Here is a 21236-nt window from a genome sequence, read left to right on the forward strand (position 1 = left end):
AATGTACCGGACCATCAAGGAGCACTACAGGTGGAGCGGTATGAAGAACGACATTGCAGAGTTCATTTCTAAATGCTTGGTATGCCAACAAATAAAAGCTGAACATCAAGTCCCAGCTGGTCTACTGCAACCCTTGTCAATACCTGAGTGGAAATGGGAAAGGATAACGATGGACTTTGTTTCTGGACTTCCACGCACTCAAAGGAATCATGATGCAATTTGGGTCATTGTAGATAGACTAACTAAGAGTGCTCATTTCTTGGCAATCAGAATGGACTACTCACTGTTACGTTTGGTAGAATTATACATTAATGAGATTGTGAGGCTGCATGGAATCCCTGTTTCTATTGTGTCTGATAGAGATCCAAGGTTTACATCTAGAATTTGGTCTAGCTTGCAAGAAGCTTTGGGTTCTAGGTTGAATTTTAGTACCGCTTTCCATCCATAAACAGACGGCCAGTCTGAGAGGGTAATACAAATCTTGGAGAATATGCTTCGAGCTTGCATTATTGAGTTTGAGGGTAGTTGGGACAAACACTTAGCCTTGATAGAATTTGCTTACAATAATAGCTATCAATCAAGTATAGGAATGCCTCCTTATGAAGCTTTGTATGGGAGAAAATGCAGAACGCCTCTTTGTTGGAATGAGGTTGGTGAAAGAAAATTGGTGGGTCCTGAGATTGTTCAACAAACTGAAGATAAGGTAAAAATCATCAAGGATCGCTTAAAAATTTCCTCAGACAGACAAAAGTCTTATGCTGATCTTAAGAGGCGTTAAATTGAGTATAAAGCGGCTGATAAGGTATTTTTAAAGGTTTCTCCATGGAAGAAGATTACGAGATTTGGCCAAAAAGGTAAACTTAGTCCATGATTTATTGAACCTTATGAAGTGCTTGAGAGAGTTGGCCCAGTTGCTTATAAACTAGCTCTTCCACCAGAGTTAGATAAGATCTACAGCGTCTTCCATGTTTCTATGCATAGAAGATACCGCTCAGATCCATCTCATGTTCTTCCTATTGAATCTATAGAGGTCAATCCTGATTTGACATATAGAGAAGAACCAATCCAAATCTTAGCGCGTGAGTTAAAGGAGCTTAGAATCAAGAACATCCCCTTTGTGAAAGTTCTTTGGAAAAATCATTCTTGCGAAGAAGCTACTTGGGAGAGAGAAGAGGATATGCGAATTCAATATCCACATTTGTTTAGGGACTAGTACCAGGTAAATTTTGGGACAAAATTTATTTAAGGGGGAGAGAGTTGTAACACCCCAAATTTTTACTAATATTTGCATTTTCGATTGAGCATATTTATAATGAGAAAATATTTTTTACTTCGCACTTCCTAAACGTGAAATTTACAATACATGAAAATTCCTTACTCTAGGTTGTGTTAATACTGACAAAGAAGTTCCATGGTGTTGCTATGCGTAACACTTAATATTATTTTGATAAATTGTTGTTAAATATATTATAATTAAGTTTTTGGGCTTTTACTCTTTTGTATTTATTTAAGGATATTTAGTAGTTGAGCAGCCATTTTTATTTCATATTTATCCAAAATTCTTAAAGACAACTTTGATTGACTTAGTCTTCCATAAACTCCCCATTTTCATTCTTTCAAGAAAAAGAAAAACACCCCTACCCTCTCTACTTATTATCACCCAAAAACTTCATGAAAACCACCATAAATTTTCACTAAACCAACCAGCAAAATTCGTTCTTGGTGAAGCTCAAGTTGCTCTTCTCTTTTGTGGTAAGTTACTAAACCCGTTTTTGCACTAGATAGCTATTAGTATTTTCTTTATATCCTTTTGTATAGAGCTCTGTTTTAAGTGATCTAAGACTTTATGGAAAGCTATTTCATAGATCTATAACTCTTATGAAGGAACCAAAACCTGGGTTGTCTTTTATTTACCCAATAATAGGTGATGAAATATAGGGCGGGTGCTGCCCAGATTTTCTGTTTTACAAACCCTCCCTGTACTACTGTTAGTACGTTAAGCATAACCTTTTGTACAAAATTGATATGGGGGTAATTCAAAATGTTCTGTAACGCTAAAACACATATCTACAACTGTAAAGAATACCACACAGTCTAGTTTGTCCTTTTTCATCTTCAAATCTGAGTCACAACACGAGGCAGTGATATTGTCCAGAATTTCTGTTTCAAACATTTTGGGTAATTTTCACCAATATCATGTTTAGTTTGGCATGTTAAATCACTGAACTTATATAGATATTTTATTATATATTTAAGGTATATATATCCTTGTAAAAGCTAAGGGAAAATGTTTGAGGAAGTGGACGGATTTGGTTTGTTTAGGGAGGGCGTAGACGATTCGAACGTCCTCAAGTTGTGGTTGAACTATTTTGTGGTAAAACACCAAGGTTTGTGTATAAACTTTATATTCTTTTTACTTTCTGGAATATTTTGAAATAACCTGATATTTTATTTTTCTTCTCTTTAATTTATAGCATTGTATTCGTGTTATATCAAGTATTGCAAGATATTTGCTAAATCGCCAACTCGTACGGATTGTTTGATCATTTTGCAGTATTGTTGGGACTTTGTCCTTCTTTTGGCAATGACTTTGTCACTTATTTTGGCATGCCTCTTAATTTGGATCTTTTGCCATCTTGACTTTGGATTTATAGTTTGTCTTAAATTATGGAACTTGTCTGTGTTAAGTACGAACTAGGAAGCCATTTTTAATATGGTTCTTGATTCTCTTGACTATTGGGTTTTGACCCTACTTGATTTTGGGTTTCGGTCCATTTTGATACCTGATTTTGCTTAGTGTGATGGCATGACATACATATTGGGCGAAAAAATAGATATTTGACAAGCTTTTTTGGATTGATAGTATACGCTTTCTCAACTCTTGAATCTTTAGCATAGTTATTGATAATTGGAAACACTTCAAGGGTTGATATTTGATACTTTTGATATATTTGTTTACTTGTTTTAAATTATATTTCATTTGAGCTACCTATGACTAAAAATGAGAATTGGAGAAGTTAATGGCTCCAAGCCCCCAAAGTTTATACGCCACTAAGCTTTATGCTTAGCGATAGTTGTTTTCTACCGTAGGTAATGTACGGGATAAAATTTGAAGACGGCCTTATGAAGTAGTCTTTTTGGGAGCACTTATGGAGATCACATTTGCATATGCACCATGGTTTTGTATAGTTTTGGGATTTGTAAATGATATATATGTTACACTTATGTATGTTATTTTGAGGCTTAGATATTAAGACCAAAATCTTGTAACTTGAATTTGGTAACTTATTTTGCTGTTTTAAGGTATGTTAATATCTCAAGTCTTGTAATATGTTAAATTTATACTTTGTCTTATATATATATGTACAAAGGAGAAAACTAGTTTTTCTTTTTATACCCGATAGTTTGAAATTTATGTACAATACAAACTTGCAGTGATGTCGAAAGAAAGTATAATTTTGTTAGGAAGTTGCTTTAACGTGTTAATTATTCAAGAAGGTTTATATCACCTTATGTTGAAATTTTGACATTGTATTTCATTTAAAAAAAATAAAATAAAAATATTGCACTTTGGACCTCATCGCATGGGCCTATTTCCGCTATTAAATTATTCTGAATATTTTTTTCTATTAATATTTTCTTAATGTTGTAAGTAGTAAATTAGATTTGTTTCGTAAGTAGCACCCTCCCAAAGGGGTTGCTACACTTATTCTTTCTTGTCTTACACTATTCGGAGGCTCAATATTTGGCTGGCTAAAAGCCAAGGCCACCGAAACACGATTCTCGAACCTTTCTCAGTGTGAGCACTGCCTAAGGTTCATTTGAAACCCTTGAAAACTCTGGCACACTGATACTCCTGGGTTCTATTATTCGTTTGCTATTAACACTGAAGTGTTGCTGAATTCACTCTTCTTGTTTACTTGTTCTTTTGTAATTGGTAATGTATCTATGACTCTTGCAATTTCATTTTCTTTCTGTTTGAGTTCCTGTTCTACATATCCATGTCTCTGGGATTTTTATGAACCAACATGTTATTGTATGCTCTGAAGCTCTTCTTGAGGCTCTATACCTTCTAGTTATCGAATTTGCCTATTTGTTGCCTTGATTCTATTTTCCTAAGCCTGTTTGCTCTAATGTGTGTATTCGAATGCTTATTACTGTTGCTTATTCTGAGTTTAGCTTCTTTCCTTATTCTATACCCTTGTGAAGAGTCGTATCATGCCCAAAACCTGTTCTAATTCTTGTTGAGTCATTCATGTGCAACTTAATGCTTTCCTAGAGTTAATTCTTGATCATGTTATTCGCTAAACATACTTCCTACTACTTAATGTGTGCTCCCTGATTTGTTCGCTCCTGTGCTCGTTATTTCCTAACACTTCTAGGATGAGATTCAATACCTACCTCTTCCCCTATATGTGGTTAAGACCTAGTGCTTGCATATCTGTAGTTGAAATATCGTCACTTATCATAAGTTCTAGTATTGTTTTTGAACCTTTATACTATGATTGATACTCAATATGTTAAATTCTCATGTTTAACTAAGTGACATGCTTCCAGCTGTTGTAAACTATGCCCATTAGCTTGTTGATATGCTATTTGTGACCACATTTTCCTTAGGCTCTCGTGTTAAAAAAAACCTGCATGTGAAAACTGCCATCCACTTGTTCTTGTCCATGACTTTGCTAGATTCTCATGTTAATTGTCTGAAGTCATAGAGGCTCATTCTGGACTATGTTTTTCTTTGAAATTCTATCTGACGTAGTTTACTAGCTTATGATGTTCAAACCTGTCATTGGGAGCTTGTTTTTGTTTATACCATATGTGCCTATAAGGGATTTTGTGTAACCTTTATTTGTGTGTCTTTGTCTGGAAACCCCTGCTCTCTCTGTTAGCTATAGTATTAAGGGATGAAGCTCCTAAGTCTTAAAGTTTGTTTGGCTGGCCTAGTACCAAGCTTGTCACTTGTGTTGTTATGGCTATTTAGTATTCCATGGGTAAGCAAGGCAGCGTTCTTAAGGTTTGGGCCTAATTGTTGTGCCAGTTTGGTACACATAACTAAAGCGTGTTAATATCCGCCTGGAGTGTGGGCCTGTTCATCACCTAAGGTTCCAGGCTCAGTTGAAGACCCAGAAGCAACCTTGGGTATCTTGTATTTGCTGTATTTGGGCATGTAGCCGCCCTTATTAAGTTTGTAACTTATTTTATTATCCTATTTGGGCCTGTAATAATCTGTAATAACGAATAATGGGGAGATTAATGAAAAGGAGCTGGGGTATTCTAATATTTGCATGAAAGGGTAGAAAACATGCCTATAGGGTCTGTGTGTTATATTTGCTATTTCGTTCAGCATGCCTTGTTTGTTATTTCGTTTGGTTTGTTGCACTAATAGAAATTATGCCTATAGGAATCATGCACACCTCACTTGTACACTGTTCAAACATGTTATTCTAAGTATTTTCCATACTCATTTCTCTATTACTAATGTACATTTAGACAACATGCCTATAGGATGTATAACGTATGCTTTGTTAACCTAGATACTATGCATATAGGATTTCAAATAATCAATAGGTCAATTGCTTCTATTACTCTTAGTGTACAGCCCATCTAGATATCATGACTATAGGATTCTAATCTTTTAATCGACTATTTCCGCTGTTTTCATTACACTGCCCCGCCTAGATGACATGTCAATAGGAATAAAGTGTTATAAAATCAAGCCAATTGTCAATCGTTAGAAAACCTGCCCATAAGATGTTATTGACGACTTCACTGCCTATTTACGTAAACAATTAGAAATCATGCATATAGGACTTGTAACGCTCTAATCTGCCCATACGATAGTCCAAAAATTGCAACACTACCTGCATAATACTGGGATCCAAAATCACATAGAAATCATGCCTATATGACTTAACAATTCCAACACATCTTAATATCGTCTACTGCCTAACCAGAAATCAGTTTGCGTGCTTTCCTATTTATGTGTGGAGGTTATTTGAGCCTTTTATTGCAATTATATGCAGTCATATCTGTTTTTGATTGTCACCTAGTTTTATCATTTTGAGCTCCTGAGTTGAGGAGTTTAGAACTACCAAGTAGTAGGTCCAAAGCCTCATGGACCATAGGCATGGGATGGGTAGTGCACGCATAGGGAAAGACTTAGAATTGAATTAGAACGATTTTAAGTAAACAACTTCAACTTAGTAATCGGGTAGCAGGAGATGATAGTCTGTGCCCGTTGAATGATATGAGCAACTCCTACCTAAAGGGAGTTGCAAAGTATTATTTATGTTGCACGGGGTGATCCTTTAGGCTAAAATACTTAGGACCCCTCCCTCCCCCCCCCCCCCCGTTTTCCCTTATATGCTTGCTAAAAGGATTTAGTCATTAAACATAGACCAACGCAGTTGTAATCCTTGTGATCTTTAAAACCTGTATCAATTATTCATATAGTTTAATAATTCTTTTCTTACACCGGTTTACGTTAGAATATGACTTTTAACTTTCATATTTTTCTTTACTTATATGCTCGTCTAGTTTAATCATATAATCCACATAGTGTAAAATTCGGTCGGGAACCACAGTTGTGGACCTCGAAGAGTTCCTAACACCTTCTCTTTGAGGTAATTTGAGCCCTTACCCGATCTTTGGTGGCATTGACTAGTCAAACAGAGTTATTTGCAAATAGGTGCCCTAACGCACCTTAAAATCGTTAGGTGGTGACTCTATCTCTTTTAATACCCTCATTTAAAAGAGCTGTCCCATGTCGTAGCCCACTTTTGCGAGAAAACGGGGTGCGACTGCATGGCGACTCTGCTGGGGACACTTAGGCTCTTACCGTAACGAACTTGACTTATGTGAGTTACTTTCTTTTATTTTTCTTTATTTGTTTTAAAACTGCTATCACATGCACCTCCCTTCCCTTATTTACCTTTATTTGTTTAAATTTGCTATGACATTCATATCCTTTTCCTTATTCTCCTATGTTTGCTATGACATGTATGACCGCTCTCCATTTCTTTTCATCTTGACTGCTGCGTTATCCCTATTTCCTTACCTTCTTCATTACTTTCTCGCACATTTTCATAAGCCAAACTGACTTCTTTCTTTTGTCTTTCTTTTCTTTTCTCTTCTTTTCATGTTTACTTTTGCTATTTTATTTACTTCTTTTTACACGCAAATACTTGACAATATGTTATTATTTCTAGATAAAGAATTCTCCACATCATACTCCACTCGTGCCAATTATCAACATAGCGGCGCTTGATGAGTGTCTGCACTTTCCTGAAAATCACCCTTTTTAAATCGAAAAGGCTTATTTGTGGTAGACTAGTCGATCAGCGATGCAATCTCGGTCCCGTGCCTTTCCCTCTCAAGTTTTTCACTTGGGAGTACCAATCTACACCTTTATAGAAACCCTACTCAAATTTAAATGTACATGTATGATGCTAAACCTAGTACGGGCTAAAGCGTTATAAACGTAACAACCCGCTAAGATGAACCTTGTCCAAAGTCCGACAGGATTTCCACAATCCCAATGGACACTATCATATTATGTGTATTACTTGGAGAAAATGTGTTAACATGTTGATCATTATTGCGTAAGTAGTCAAATCTGGAAGGGGAAAGGGCTAACCTTTGTTTGTTTGCAGAAAATGAAGCATGAAATCCCCAGGTTTGGTATGGTCCAAAATATTCCACCTTTGCTACTTGACTGGTGGAAAGACCTTGCACCTTACGACAAAAATCATGTGTGGAGAGTACTTGGTGACCTGCCATCCTTGATGAACGTTCGACCAAATAGGGAGTTGATCGAGGCCGCCACCATGTTCTGGGACGAGAAAAGAGTTGTTTTCCGATTTGACAAAATAGAAATGACTCCCCTCCTGGAAGAAATAGGAGGCTTCGCCAAGTTGCCATGGGATATTCCGGGATTACTGGTACCAGACAATCGCACTCCCCACGGTTTTCTGAAAATGTTGGGTTTTAAGAAGAATGATGAGCTGCTTTATCTAAAGAAAGCATACACCCCTTTTGAATTTTTTTACGAGCGTTATGGGTATAGCAAGTCATATCTTCTTCACCATGACGAACTAGCCATTACTTCATTGGGATGGGTGCACCGCAGGGTTTATGTATTCGTCCTCTGATTCTTGGGGCTGTTGATATTTCCAATCAAAGGGGGAAGGATTTATACTCGCTTAGCCATGGTTGCCAGGACGTTGATGGATGGCATCCAGGGACAAACGTATACCATCATCCTTATGATTTTAGCTAAGATGTACCATGCTCTAGATCGGTGCAAGCGGGGGTTTGGACACTTTGAGGGTTGTAATTTATTGCTAAAAGTCTGGCTGCTGGAACACTTTCAGAGAGGAGAGTACTGTCAAGAGCTTCTGCGAAGGCCACTGAATGAATACATAGCCTACCATCATCCAAAGAAAATGACATTTATTTCGAACAGGTTTGCACATCCTGGAAATACTGTAAGTTGAGTACGTTTCTTCAGCAATTTGACAGACGAGCATGTGCATTGGATGTTTGAATGGTTTCTTAGTAGTGCGTTCATTATCAGGTCAAGGGGGAGTACTCATTTGGTACTGACCAGGTTGCAAGGCATCTATCCTTACGCTCCTATAAGGGTAATGTGACAAGCTGGGAGGAAATAAGTCATACCTCGGGTTTCCAACATGGCCCAGTACAAGGTAGATTTTAAAGGAGATGTCATTCCGTTTAAGTTCGAGATGCTACACATGTAGAACCAAAAGATCATTGTGGAAGGAGAAACCATCGATCTAGACAGGTATCACGCCGGTCATATGTACTACTATCTATCATGGCTGGAAGACAGCGTAGTGGGGGACGTCAAGCCAGGTGTCAATCTGAAGGACAGGATCATAGATGAAGTGGCTGAGGTACAGGTTAAGTATAAGAGGCTACGCAAAAGGGTGTTCGAGTTTGAATCTAAACATTTGGAAAAACACAAATTGAACATGGAGACGATAAGGGAATGGAAAGAGGTTGCCACGAAGTCAACAGAAAGATTAGAATACTTGGAACAAGGATTGATGGAGCTAGAGGGGAAGATGATAAAGAGACTCTCGGATTGCCAAGGCATGGATGACGGTGAAGGAGGATATCTAGCAAAAGCTTACTTTCTGTTGGATATGCGCGATCAGGGGAACCTGATTGATGGGGTCAAAAGAGCCAAGCATGGAGAAGGTCCTTCAGGGATCAAGTAGACTAAGAGATGATGTTCTTTACTGCTTTCTAGTTTAGATTTAGATTTAGATGTAATAAGGCTAAATGCCATTAGTAACTTTATTATTATTGTCGATTTAGTAAAAGTTTGTTTTGACTCATTTTTCACATTAATGAAATGAAGCAAATGTTGGTATCAATTTTCTCCAAGTCTATGTGTCGCTTAGGCCTAGCTCAGGCACAATGAGGTCCCCAAATTAGGACGCAAATTATTGCATGACTTTGTGAAACATGTTTAAATATTGCGAACACTCTTTCATTTCACCTTACTAACTTGATTACCTTTTGGTTTTTCTTTTCTTTTTGATTATTCCCATTCCCAAAAGTTGGTTCGTACATACTGGAATCATCAACATACTACACCAGATCCAGAGGTCCACTACCTCCTCCTCAACCAAGCGACCCCAAAAGGCAAAGGCAAAGGAAAAGAGAAAATGGATGATTTAAGTGGTATCAGGAAAGACAATGCTACTATGGTGGAAAACGTTAAAACTTCAGATGGTTGAAGTACTCTGGGACAGAATGAATTGGTCTTACGTTTGGAGCAGAAAATCCTGGAACTACAGGGCAAGCTTGAGCAGGTCCGAAATTTGGCAAACCTCTCCCTTACTCTCAATGTTCCAGATATCAACCAGCAAAACCCGACTACCCAGAACAAAACACCACCGCAAAACACACAAAACCATAACCCACCACCAAATCCTCCCGCACCACACTAGTATCCTGCACCTCCCCAAAACCTTAACTCGCCATCAGTACCAACCCCTCAACAATACCACCATTATCTAACCCAATACCCGCAAACCACTACTTATCACACTCCCCAAAATGCACCACAACCTACTCCCGATCCCCAAAACTCGACCAATGACCACCCATATACCTAAGTTCCAGGAATCCATCAAAGCAATCTGATATATGTGGAAACCTTACCCCACACCCCACAGCAAATCCTATACATACCCTAATCGACTGAGAAGGACCTGCTCATCAAAAACATGGCGGGGGAACTCAAGAAGCTCACTGGTAGAGTTTAGAGTGTTGAGGGTGGTAAAGGCGTTGAAGGTCTAAACTATGAGGACCTATGCATTCAGCCGGATATGGAACTACCAAAGGGTTACAAACCTCCCAAGTTTGAAATGTTTGATGGTACTGGTGATCCGAAGGTTCATCTAAAAACATACTACGACAAGCTTGTAGTAGTAGGAAAGAATGAACAAATCCGCATGAAACTATACATGCAAAGCCTTACAGGAGACGCCTAGTCTTAGTATATCAGTCAAAACACAAAGAAGTGTGTTAGTTGGGTGAGTATGGCATCAGATTTCATGGATATATTCAGGTTCAAGATAGAAAATGCACCAGACATTTTCTACATTCAAAACATCAAGAAGAAGTAGATAGAAACCTTTCGCGAGTATGCTACTCGTTGGAGATCAGAGGCCGCAAAGGTAAGGCTACTTGAAGAAGAACAAATGAACAAGTCCTTTGTTAGAGCTCAAAATCCGTAGTATTACGAAAGGTTGATGGTCATTGAAAATCACAAGTTCTCCGACATCATCAAGCTAGGAGAAAGAATAGAAGGAGGAATTAAGAATGGGATGGTGACCAATTTCGAGGCACTGTAGGCCACGAATAAAACTTTGCAATCAGGAGGTATTTCGAAGAAGAAAGAAGTGCCGTGATGGTAGCCCAGGGCCCTAAGTCTCCCCTAATATACCAAACACCTCCACCCATATATCAACCCTCATCCCCGAGATACCAACACCATGCTGCCACCTACCATTACTATAATACTCAAAGGATAGATACAAGCAAAGGATTATAGTAATGGTAGATACAAGCAAAGGATTACTCTGTTGTTGACCACTTGAACAGAACTCCTTATCAGATATCCATCTTATCACTGCTGCAAAAGTCAGACGCGCACATAAATGCTTTGACGAAGGTGTTAAGTGAAACTTATGTGCCCACCAACATCACTAGTAGATACATGGCTAACATGGTCGGACAGGTATTAGAAAGCCACAAAATTACTTTTCACGAAGATGAATTACCACCAGAAGGACTTAGTCACAACAGGGCGTTGCACATTACGGTGCAATTTGAAGATAAGTTCATCGCCAGGGTCTTGATAGTTGGAGGTTCGAATCTTAACATATGGCCACTGACCACTCTAAAGAGACTAGGTAAAGGCCTGCACGAGATGCGATTGGGAAGCATGAATGTGAAGGCGTTCGATGGATCTCAGAGAGCCACCATTGGAGAAATCAACCTCAGTCTACAGATGGGTCCGACTTGGTTTGTTGTTGAGTTCCAAGTGCTAGATATATCTGTTACTTACAATCTATTGTTGGGATGACCATGGATACATGCCACCGGGAAGTAGCTTCAACTCTGCACCAGGCTGTGAAATTTGAGTGGAATCATCAGGAGGTGATCATCCATGGAGATGGAAGCAACCCCATCTACACCAACCAGACCGTTCCGATCATCGAAAACAAAAAGAAGCTGGGTGGAGAAACCTATCATCGAATTGAACGAGTCAATGCAATTGAAAAGGACCGATGGTGGAGCAACAAGATAGAAAGCATACTGCTGTGGACAGGGTAGGAACCTGGCAAGGGTCTCGGCAAAAAGCTTCAGGGGATCACCAAAACCATACAACCACAGTACCATGGCACGACTTTTGGACTCAGATATGAATACACATGGCAAGAATATCAGGATTGGTCACCACCATGGCGTGCTCCTCATTATCTACTGGAATAACCCGTACCACCTCTGCACCAGACATTCCATCAGGCTGAGGAAGATGAGGTTTTGGCTGGCATGAGGAAGTTGTTTCTAGATGAAGAAGGCATTGACTGCAGTGCAATTGTTGAGGAGGAGGAGGAGGAGGAGGAGGAGGAGGAGGAGGAAGACCTTACCATTCAAATCGTGGATGAAGGAGTTATTCTCAAGAACTGGACCGCTGCACTATCCCGGGCCCGTCGAGTTCCTAGGTAGCCTGTCCAATTAGCATGAATTATTTTCAAATAGTTTTGAGCATTTGAGACATTTTTCAGTATTTTGTTTTGAAATAATTACTCGAGCCATCGAGTCGTACTTGTTGACGTTTTTAAAAGTTTTATTAATGCATTACTGCATTTTATATTTATTATTATTATCTTTCTACATTTCTTTTCAGCATAATTATTACATATCTTGATGAACCTATGATTGTGACATGTAATGAGACAACGCAACATAAGGATAGTGATTCAGAGGATCTGGAAGATGAAAGGAAATTATCAAAGAGGTAGAGGATTTTGAAAATAAACCAAAGTCTAATTTGGAGGAAACTGAGGCCGTTAACTTAGGGGATTCTGAAACGGTCAAGGAAACGTGAATAAGCATTCATCTATCACCGTCAGAGAAAGAAGAGTATATTAGATTACTAAAGGAGTATGAAGATATCTTCGCATGGTCCTACGACGATATAACTGGTTTAAGCACATCCATAGTAGCTCACAAGCTACCCACCAATCCTATGTGTCCACCAGTAAAGCAGAAGCTCAAAAAGTCCAAGCCGGATATGAGTTTGAAGATAAAAGAGGAGGTCACCAAACAAATCAATGCCAAGGTCCTCCGAGTGGTCGAATACCCCACTTGGTTGGCCAACATTGTGTCAGTTCTAAAGAAAGATGGGAAAGGTAGAGTATGTGTAGATTACCGAGATTTGAACAGAGCAAGTCCAAAGGATGATTTCCCGCTGCCCAGCATACACATACTAATTGACAATTGCGCCAAGCATGAACTCCAATCCTTTGTGGATTGCTTCACAGGATACCATCAAATTTGGATGGATGAAGGGGACGCCGAAAAGACCAACTTTATCACACAATGGGGAATATATTATTACAAAATGATGCCGTTTGGTCTGAAGAATGCTGGGGCCACCTATATGAGGGCCATGACAACTATTTTCCACGACATGATATACAAAGAAATAGAGGTGTACGTGGATGATGTTAGATCAACTTTGAAAATACAATTTGAAGTTGAATCCTGCAAAATGTGCCTTCGGGGTCCTTGCTGGAAAGTTGTTAGGTTTCATCGTCAGTTGTTGGGGTATTGAGTTAGACCCGTCAAAGATCAAAGCTATCCAGGACCTGCCGCCTCCAAAGAATAAGAAAGATGTGATGAGTTTTCTAGGGCGCCTCAATTGTATCAGCCATTTTATAGCACAATCAACGGTGATATGTAAGCCAATCTTCAGAATGCTGAGGAAAGATGCTGCAACAAGCTGGACTGAAGAATGCCAGAAAGCCTTCGACAAAATCAAAGAGTATTTATCTAAACTGCCCGGACTGGTACCACCATAATCAGGAAGACCTCTACTACTTTATTTGTCTGTATTATATGGGGCTTTTGGTTGCGTTCTGGGACAACATGATAAAACTGGAATAAAGGAGCAAAATCCCATAGACAGAAAATATGAACCATTGAAAACGTATTTTTCCGACGATAAGGTATCATTTGTAGGAGAAGATATTGCCGAGGAATATGATGGTAGGAGGATGTTCTTTGACGGAGAAGCAAACTTCAAAGGAGTAGGTTTCAGAGTTATCTTAGTATCAGAAACCGGTCAACACTATCCGGTATCCGCAAAATGCAGGTTTCCATACACTAATAATATGGCGAAATATGAGGCCTGCATCTTGGGACTCATATTGGCTATTGACATGAACATTCAAGAGCTGCTGGTAATCGGAGATTCAGATCTTTTAGTGCACCAGGTTCTAGGGGAATGGGCTGCGAAGAACACTAAAATATTGCCATATTTGCACTATGTACAAGAGCTGATCAAGATGTTCACAAAGATAGAGTTCAAACATGTTCCAAGGATTCAGAATGAGTTCGCAGATGCACTATCCACTTTGTCTTCCATGATACAACACCCAGATAAGAATTTCATTGATCCTATCCCGATAGGAATTCATATGCAGCCAGCTTATTGTGCTCATGTTGAAGAAGAGATTGACATAAATTTGTGGTTCCACGACATTAAGGAGTATTTGGAAAAGGGAGAATACCAGAGAGTGCTACCCATACTCAAAAGCACATGCTTCGCAGATTAGCCAATCATTTCTTTTAAAGTGGAGGAATTTTGTATAGAAGGACTCCTGACCTGGGATTACTACGGTGTGTCAATGCCAAGGAGGCATCCAGATTGCTCGAGGAAATACATGCCAAAACCTGCGGACCCCGCATGAATGGTTTCATTTTGGCCAAGAAGATATTAAGAGCATGGCATTTCTGGATGACTATGGAAACAGACTGCATCATGTATGTTCAAAAGTGTCACCAATGCCAGATACATGCTGACATGATATGAGTACCACCCAACGAACTTAATGCAACAAGTTCACATTGGCTTTTTCTCCGCTTGGGGTATGGATGTCATCGAGCCAATCAAACCCGCTACTTCAAATGGACATAGGTTCATTCTGGTGGCCATAGAATACTTCACTAAATGGGTTGAAGTCGCATGTTGCAAAGCTGTAACTAAGAAGGTTGTAGCAGATTTTGTGCGGGATCACATCGTTTGTCGATTTGGGGGTACCAGAGTTAATCATCACTGACAATGCTGCCAATTTCAAAAGCGATTTGATGAAAAACATGTGTGAAACATTCAAGATCAAATATCGAAACTCTAAAGCATGCAGGCTGCAAATGAACGGAGCCGTGGAAGCTGCCAACAAGAACATAAAGAAGATATTGAGGAAAATATTAGGCAATTACAAACAATGGCACGAGACGCTACCATTTGCTTTACTCGGGTATCATATCACATTTCGTACACCAACTGGGGCAACTCCCTATCTACTGGTTTATGGTACTGAAGCTATTATTCCCGCCGAAGTGGAAATCTCTTCCTTAAGAATCATATAAGAAGCCGAGCTCAGCGGTGCGGAATAGGTATAAAGCCGGTATGAACAACTAGCTCTAATTAATGGAAAAAGAATGAAAACGGTATGTCACGGTCAACTCTACAAGAATAGAATGGCAAGAGCTTTCAACAAAAAGGTTAGGTCGAGGCAATTCACGCCGGGGCAGTTGGTACTAAAATGAATCTTCCCCCATCAGGATGAAGCAAAGGGGAACCCAACCGGCAAGGCCTTTACATGGTTCACCGGGTACTGACAAGAGGAGCACTTATACTTGCAGAGATGGATGGAGAGATTTGGCCAAAACCTATCAATTCGGACGCAGTCAAGAGATACTATGTTTAAGATTATGCTTGCACTTTCTATTTGATGTAACTGAACTATGCTTGACCCGATTCCCGTTTAAGAGGGGATACATAGTCAGCCCTGTGGGTTCGGTCACATCATAATAAAATCTTCATTTTTCCTATGGTCAGAAATTGGTGCAAGGTCTCGAGTTTACCTAATCTCATCACGTTTGGAACCGCCAAGGAATGTGTTTCCAGAAGTATGCATTTAAACTGGGGTAGAGTTTTGAGGAGGATCCTCAAAATTCCGAAGCAAGGAGGTTGCAACGTCTCAAAATGCGTCACAGTCACCAGTTCATCAAAATTATTTGATCCCGTGCATTATCACATATTTCAAACAATTACATTTCTACAAATAATTTGTCAAATGCATGCATGTTTTTCGAAAATTTTGTTTCTACGGGAGCCAGGCGTTACCCAAGTGACTCAAGTAGGGCCTTAAGGCAAGAGTAAAGGCGAAGCAAGGAATCGAGAGCACGAACCAACCTTTCCCCCGCAAAACTCACAATTTTTCTTTGGATGCAGGCATAATGAACATAACAGGAACATCCGCAAGTACATACACACAACAAGATCACTATCTTCATAACGACAAAAGTCGCCAAACGCAAGGACATCAAGCTAAGAAATGTTGTATCCTCTCGCATTTAGTCATTACTTTTTCTTGCATGAGGTGAAGCACTGCCCTCACATTGCATAAGGCTAAGCACTGCCTTTCTTCGCATGAGACTAAGCACTATCTCCATTCTTTGTATAAGGCTAAGCACTGCCTTTCTTTGCATGAGACTAACCATTGTCTCCATTATCTGCATGAGACTAAGCACTGTCTCCACATTGCATAAGGCTAAGAACTGCCTTTCTTTACATGAGACTAAGCACTGTCTCCATTATTTGTATGAGACTAAGCACTGTCTCCACATTGCATAAGGCTAAGCACTGCCTTTATTTGCATGAGACTAAGCACTATCTCTATTCTTTGCATGAGATATTGCATGAGACTAGGCACTGTCTCCATTCTTTGCATGAGACTAAGCGTTGTCTCAACATAGCATAAGGCTAAGCAATGCCTTTCTTTGCATGAGACTAAGCACTGTCTCCATTCTTTTCATGAGGCTAAGCACTGCCTTTCTTTGCATGAGACTAAGCACTGTCTCTATTCTCTGTATGAGACTAAGCACTGTCTCCACATTGTATAAGGCTAAGCACTACCTTTCTTTGCATTAGACTAAGTGTTACTCCCAAATGCACACGCAAGTATACGTGGTCGACAAGTAATATAGGATTGTAAGTCCAGATATCGTACCCACAGGGACATGCGATTAAATATCAACTAAATTAAACCAAAGAATTAATCTATTCAAGCAAATCCCAACGTATGAATATTTAACTAAAATTAATCTAGAGTAACAAATTAAGAGATCAAAGAAAACAACGACAAGCTTAAAGAGGAATTCAATGTGATTGAATATTCTAGAGCTATGGGTGAGCTAACAATCCCGTTGAGTTTTCTACTTAAATCGTCTAATTAACTTATCTGGTTTATTGGTTGACAGGGTTAATATTGCTCGTAGCCTTCTCCCGAAGTACTACTCGCCTATTCAAGCTAATCTAACACCTATATTCCTATGGAATTAGAATTAACAAGAACGCATTAATAATTCATATGTAGTAACCAAGCAAGGCGATTAGGTATATTCCTATCCTAATCGCAAATCCGCCTCCCTCGTAGTTAAGATCTTGCTCTACTCAATCTTATATGCAATCTAGAATTCCCTCTCCCTGGTTAAATCCTAGATTCGTAAATAGTATTCAATTATGATCAATCAATCAAATAATTAAGCGCAAGATTGAATAAATAAACCAATATGATAAGATAATAAAATCAATTCAAGCTTCAAACTACAACGTTCATGTAGCACCCAACAACTCTAGAACTAATAAACTATGAGATTAAAGGAAGAGTAGAGAAGAAAAACTAATTAGAAGCCTCCTCCAAGCGTGGTGTGTTTTCCCCCACGTGAATTCTCATTCCAAGTATGTTAGATATCCTCCAAATTAGGTTTAGGATCCCTTTTATACGAGTTGGAACCATGTAGGACCGAAATAACCTTGTCCCGAGCGAACTAGGAAAACCCCCGCGACCGCAGCGTCTAGACCAGCGCCTGGCGCTGGAGGCAGAATGTTTTTGCACTTTCAATTCAAGAATTGTAATTCCTCCTCTCTTTTATTTTCTTCTACTTGGGGGGACAAAACCCAAATGGTCCCCCCCCCCCCAATTTTTCTCCTTTTTATATTAGTTTATTTTCCTTTTTTTTTCTTCCGGGTTTTATTCAGTTTTGCTCCAAATTTCTTCATATTCACACCGCTTCATTCCTACACAGTTAAAATATAATATTAAGCACAAAGTAATATGATTAATACCCAAAAGACGATTAAAAATACTTGAATGTGAGGCAACAATGGTTAAATATATGTATTTTTGATGGAACATCACTAAGCAATGTCTCCATTCTTTGCACGAGACTAAGCACTATCTCCACATTGCATAAGGCTAAGCACTGCCTTTCTTTGCATGAGACTAAGCACTGTCTCCATTATTTGTATGAGACTAAGCACTGTCTCTACATTTCATAAGGCTAAGTACTGCCTTTCCTTGCATGAGACAACACTATCTCCATTCTTTGCATGAAGCTAAGCACTATCTCCACATTGCATAAGGCTAAGCATTTCCTTTGTTTGCATGAGACTAAACACTATCTCCATTCCTTGCATAAGGCTAAGCACTGCCTCCATTATTTCATGAGGCTAAGCATTGTCTTCCCTTGCAGGAGACTAAACACTGTCTCCGCTACACTACATAAGACTAAGCACTATCTCCTTTATTCGCATAGGGTTAAGAACTACTCTCATCTCATACAAGACTAAGCCTTGTCTTGTCTCATCCTCGCATATGACTAAATATCACTTGTTTTCTCTATCAAACGATCGATATCACCACATCTTTGCATTTCATGGGCTGAAACATCGCCACATTGTCCGAAGGCATCATAGTCCGAAGGTACCATCCTCATAGCTTAAAGACACTATGTTATGGCATGTGGATCTCTCAAAACTGCACATCATTATTCAAGGGCGTCATAGTCCAGAGGCATCATCCTCATAGCCCAAGGACACCATTTCATGGCCCAGGACGTCATGGTCTAAGGACATCATCCTCATCGTCCAAAGACAACCTTCATGGTCCGAAGGGAATTTGCATCATGTTAAAATTTTTGCAACAACCTATATATATTCGTGTGCATCATGTTTTACATTTTTTCAGGTAACTCGAGAGGTAACCGTTCTACGAACAGGAGCAATTTTCGCTCCGGTTTCCGTTCACAACGTTCACATCCCTGCCTATCTCAAACGTAACCGACTGTCATTAATTGATTGCCTTTTTGTCCCATAACCGCTCAAATACTTGCCTTATATATCCATAACGTTCAAAATTGCACCCATAGTTCCACCTAAAATTATCCGTTACCTGCAACACTACCCTCTTATAATAACTCCATCGGTTTCGTACGCCGTTAGATCCAGAAATACACACGGACTGATTCTCGTAACACCAGGGATATGTAGGCAACTCAAGAACTAGGGTTCGACCGCCATTGTTTCAAACTACGTCATTCCTCACTCAATTCAGACAAAATTGGTCATCATTTTCTTTACCCGACAACTCTTTCATCATTCCCGGGTAAAGAGGGGTTGCTGTTGATACCCAATTTTGCCCCATAGTTTTCAAATAAGTATATATACTTTCAAATGTCATTTTGCATCATTACTTAATTTACAAGAGTTATACAAGTATTTTCTATAATTTTCCATAATTGTTTGAGCTTTAAAATTGATTTCTTTGCATTCAAATTACTTGATTATTTATTAATTACCCTTTCAAATTATTGTGTGATGACTTAATCATTCAAATTTATAATTTACACCCACATCCATATTTTAAAACATTCTTACTTCATTTAATATAATTATATTTATATTTTTGAGCTATTTACATAATTTTACAATAATAGCCTATATTCAACAAATAATTATATTTATTATATTATTTATGCCAAAGTAGTATTTTATATTTTTATTATGTTGAGTTATTATTTTCAAATATTTTTTATAGCATAAGTATTATTTTTAATATTTATAAATTAATTTTAGAGGGTTTCAAGAGCTGGCCCAAAACAGGGCAATTTTTCGGACAAATTCAAGGCCCAAAAAATTAAGCCCACATCATCTCACCTCTCAGCAGCCCTAACCAAACTCCCCTTTACATAACCCGGTCGCGACTCGTCAAATAACTCGCCCCGTTTCCCTTTCGATCATGGCCGTTGATCTTAAATGATCAATGGCCCATAATAAACCCTTTCCTTCTCTTTATATCCCATAACCCAAACCCTAGACCCCATTCCCTATCTCTTCCACCTTCGAACACCCCACTTCACTTCTCAAACCTAAACCCTAGCGCCCAGAACTGTCTCACCCTTTCTCTGCATATTTCCTTCGAATCAAGAGTTTTCTTGCCTTTTCTGAACACTCACCACTTTGATATGGTAATACTGAGTACCGTTCCATATATGGAAGGTGTATCTCGTGTAAATCGGGTCTAAATGGGCTCGATCTTGAAGATATTGTGGGATTCCGGCTAGATACCTCAAAGAACACGGAGTATCTCTCCGATTTGGGCACGTTTCCATCAAATCCGGCTTAATTAAGGTTTGCCTTGCTGTTTTCCCTAATTCTAATTTTGAAACTGGTTTGCATGAGGCCTTTTCCTTATTATGTATGATTGATTTCCTTTTCCTTATTCTGTATGACTGATTTCCTTTTCCTTATTCTGTATGATTGATTTCCTTTCCTTATTCTGTGTGATTAGTCTTCTTTCCATGTTCGTTCTTTTAGTTCCTACTACTATATAAACCCTTCCCCAATTTCCCCTTTGGTGAGACTCCAATCGCTAAAAACTACTCCTGTCTTTCTTATTCTTTCTTGTCTTACACTATTCTGAGGCTCAAATTTTGGCTGGCTGAAAGCCAAGGCCATCGGAACTCGATTCTCGAACCTTTCTCAGTGTGAGCACTACCCGGGGTTCATTTGAAGCCCTTGGGAACTCTGACATACTGAGATTCCTGGGTTCTATTGTTCGTTTGCTATTAAAACTGAAGTGTTGCTGAAATCTCTCTTCTTGTTTACTTGTTCTTTTGTAACTGGTAATGTATCTATGACTCTTGCAATTTCATTTTCTTTCTATTTGAGTTCCTATTCTGCATATCTATGTCTCTGAGATTTTTATGAAACAACATGCTATTGTATGCTCTGAAGCTCTTCGTGAGGCTCTATACCTTCTAGTCATCAAATTTATCTATTTGTTGCCTTGATTCTGTTTTCCTAAGCATGTTTGCTCTAATGTGTGTATTCGAATGTTTATTACTGTTGCTTATTCTGAGTTTAGCTTCTTGCCTTATTCTGTACTCTCGTGAAGAGTCGAATCATGCCTAGAACCTGTTCTAATTCTTGTTGAGTCATTCATGAGAAACTTAATGCTTTCCAAGAGTTAATTCTTGACCATGTTATTTGCTAAACATACTTCCTCCTACTTAATGTATTCTCTCTGATTTGTTCACTCCTGTGCTTGTTAATATTG

The 21236-nt window shown here is 38.9% G+C and overlaps 1 protein-coding gene across 1 annotated transcript; it reads left to right on the forward strand.

Annotated features, from left to right (window-relative positions):
* The first annotated feature begins 589 nt into the window (after positions 1 to 589).
* On the forward strand, positions 590 to 1213 carry LOC138907390 (uncharacterized). The gene is made up of 2 exons (XM_070197988.1): positions 590 to 773; positions 891 to 1213. Exons 1-2 carry the CDS (start codon positions 590 to 592, stop codon positions 1211 to 1213), a joined length of 507 nt encoding a protein of 168 aa, XP_070054089.1.
* Positions 1214 to 21236: the final 20023 nt, after the last annotated feature.

This window comes from Nicotiana tomentosiformis, chromosome 3 (genome assembly GCF_000390325.3).
Source record: "Nicotiana tomentosiformis chromosome 3, ASM39032v3, whole genome shotgun sequence".
NCBI classification, from domain to species: domain Eukaryota; kingdom Viridiplantae; phylum Streptophyta; class Magnoliopsida; order Solanales; family Solanaceae; genus Nicotiana; species Nicotiana tomentosiformis.

What these genes read in the sequence shown, in the direction of transcription:
- LOC138907390 (XM_070197988.1), top strand. Translation starts at nt 590, where the DNA reads ATGCCTCCTTATGAAGCTTTGTATGGGAGAAAATGCAGAACGCCTCTT. An exon ending in TTATGCTGATCTTAAGAGGC is followed by an intron (nt 774 to 890) that starts GTTAAATTGAGT and finishes AACCTTATGAAG; the next exon opens with TGCTTGAGAGAGTTGGCCCA.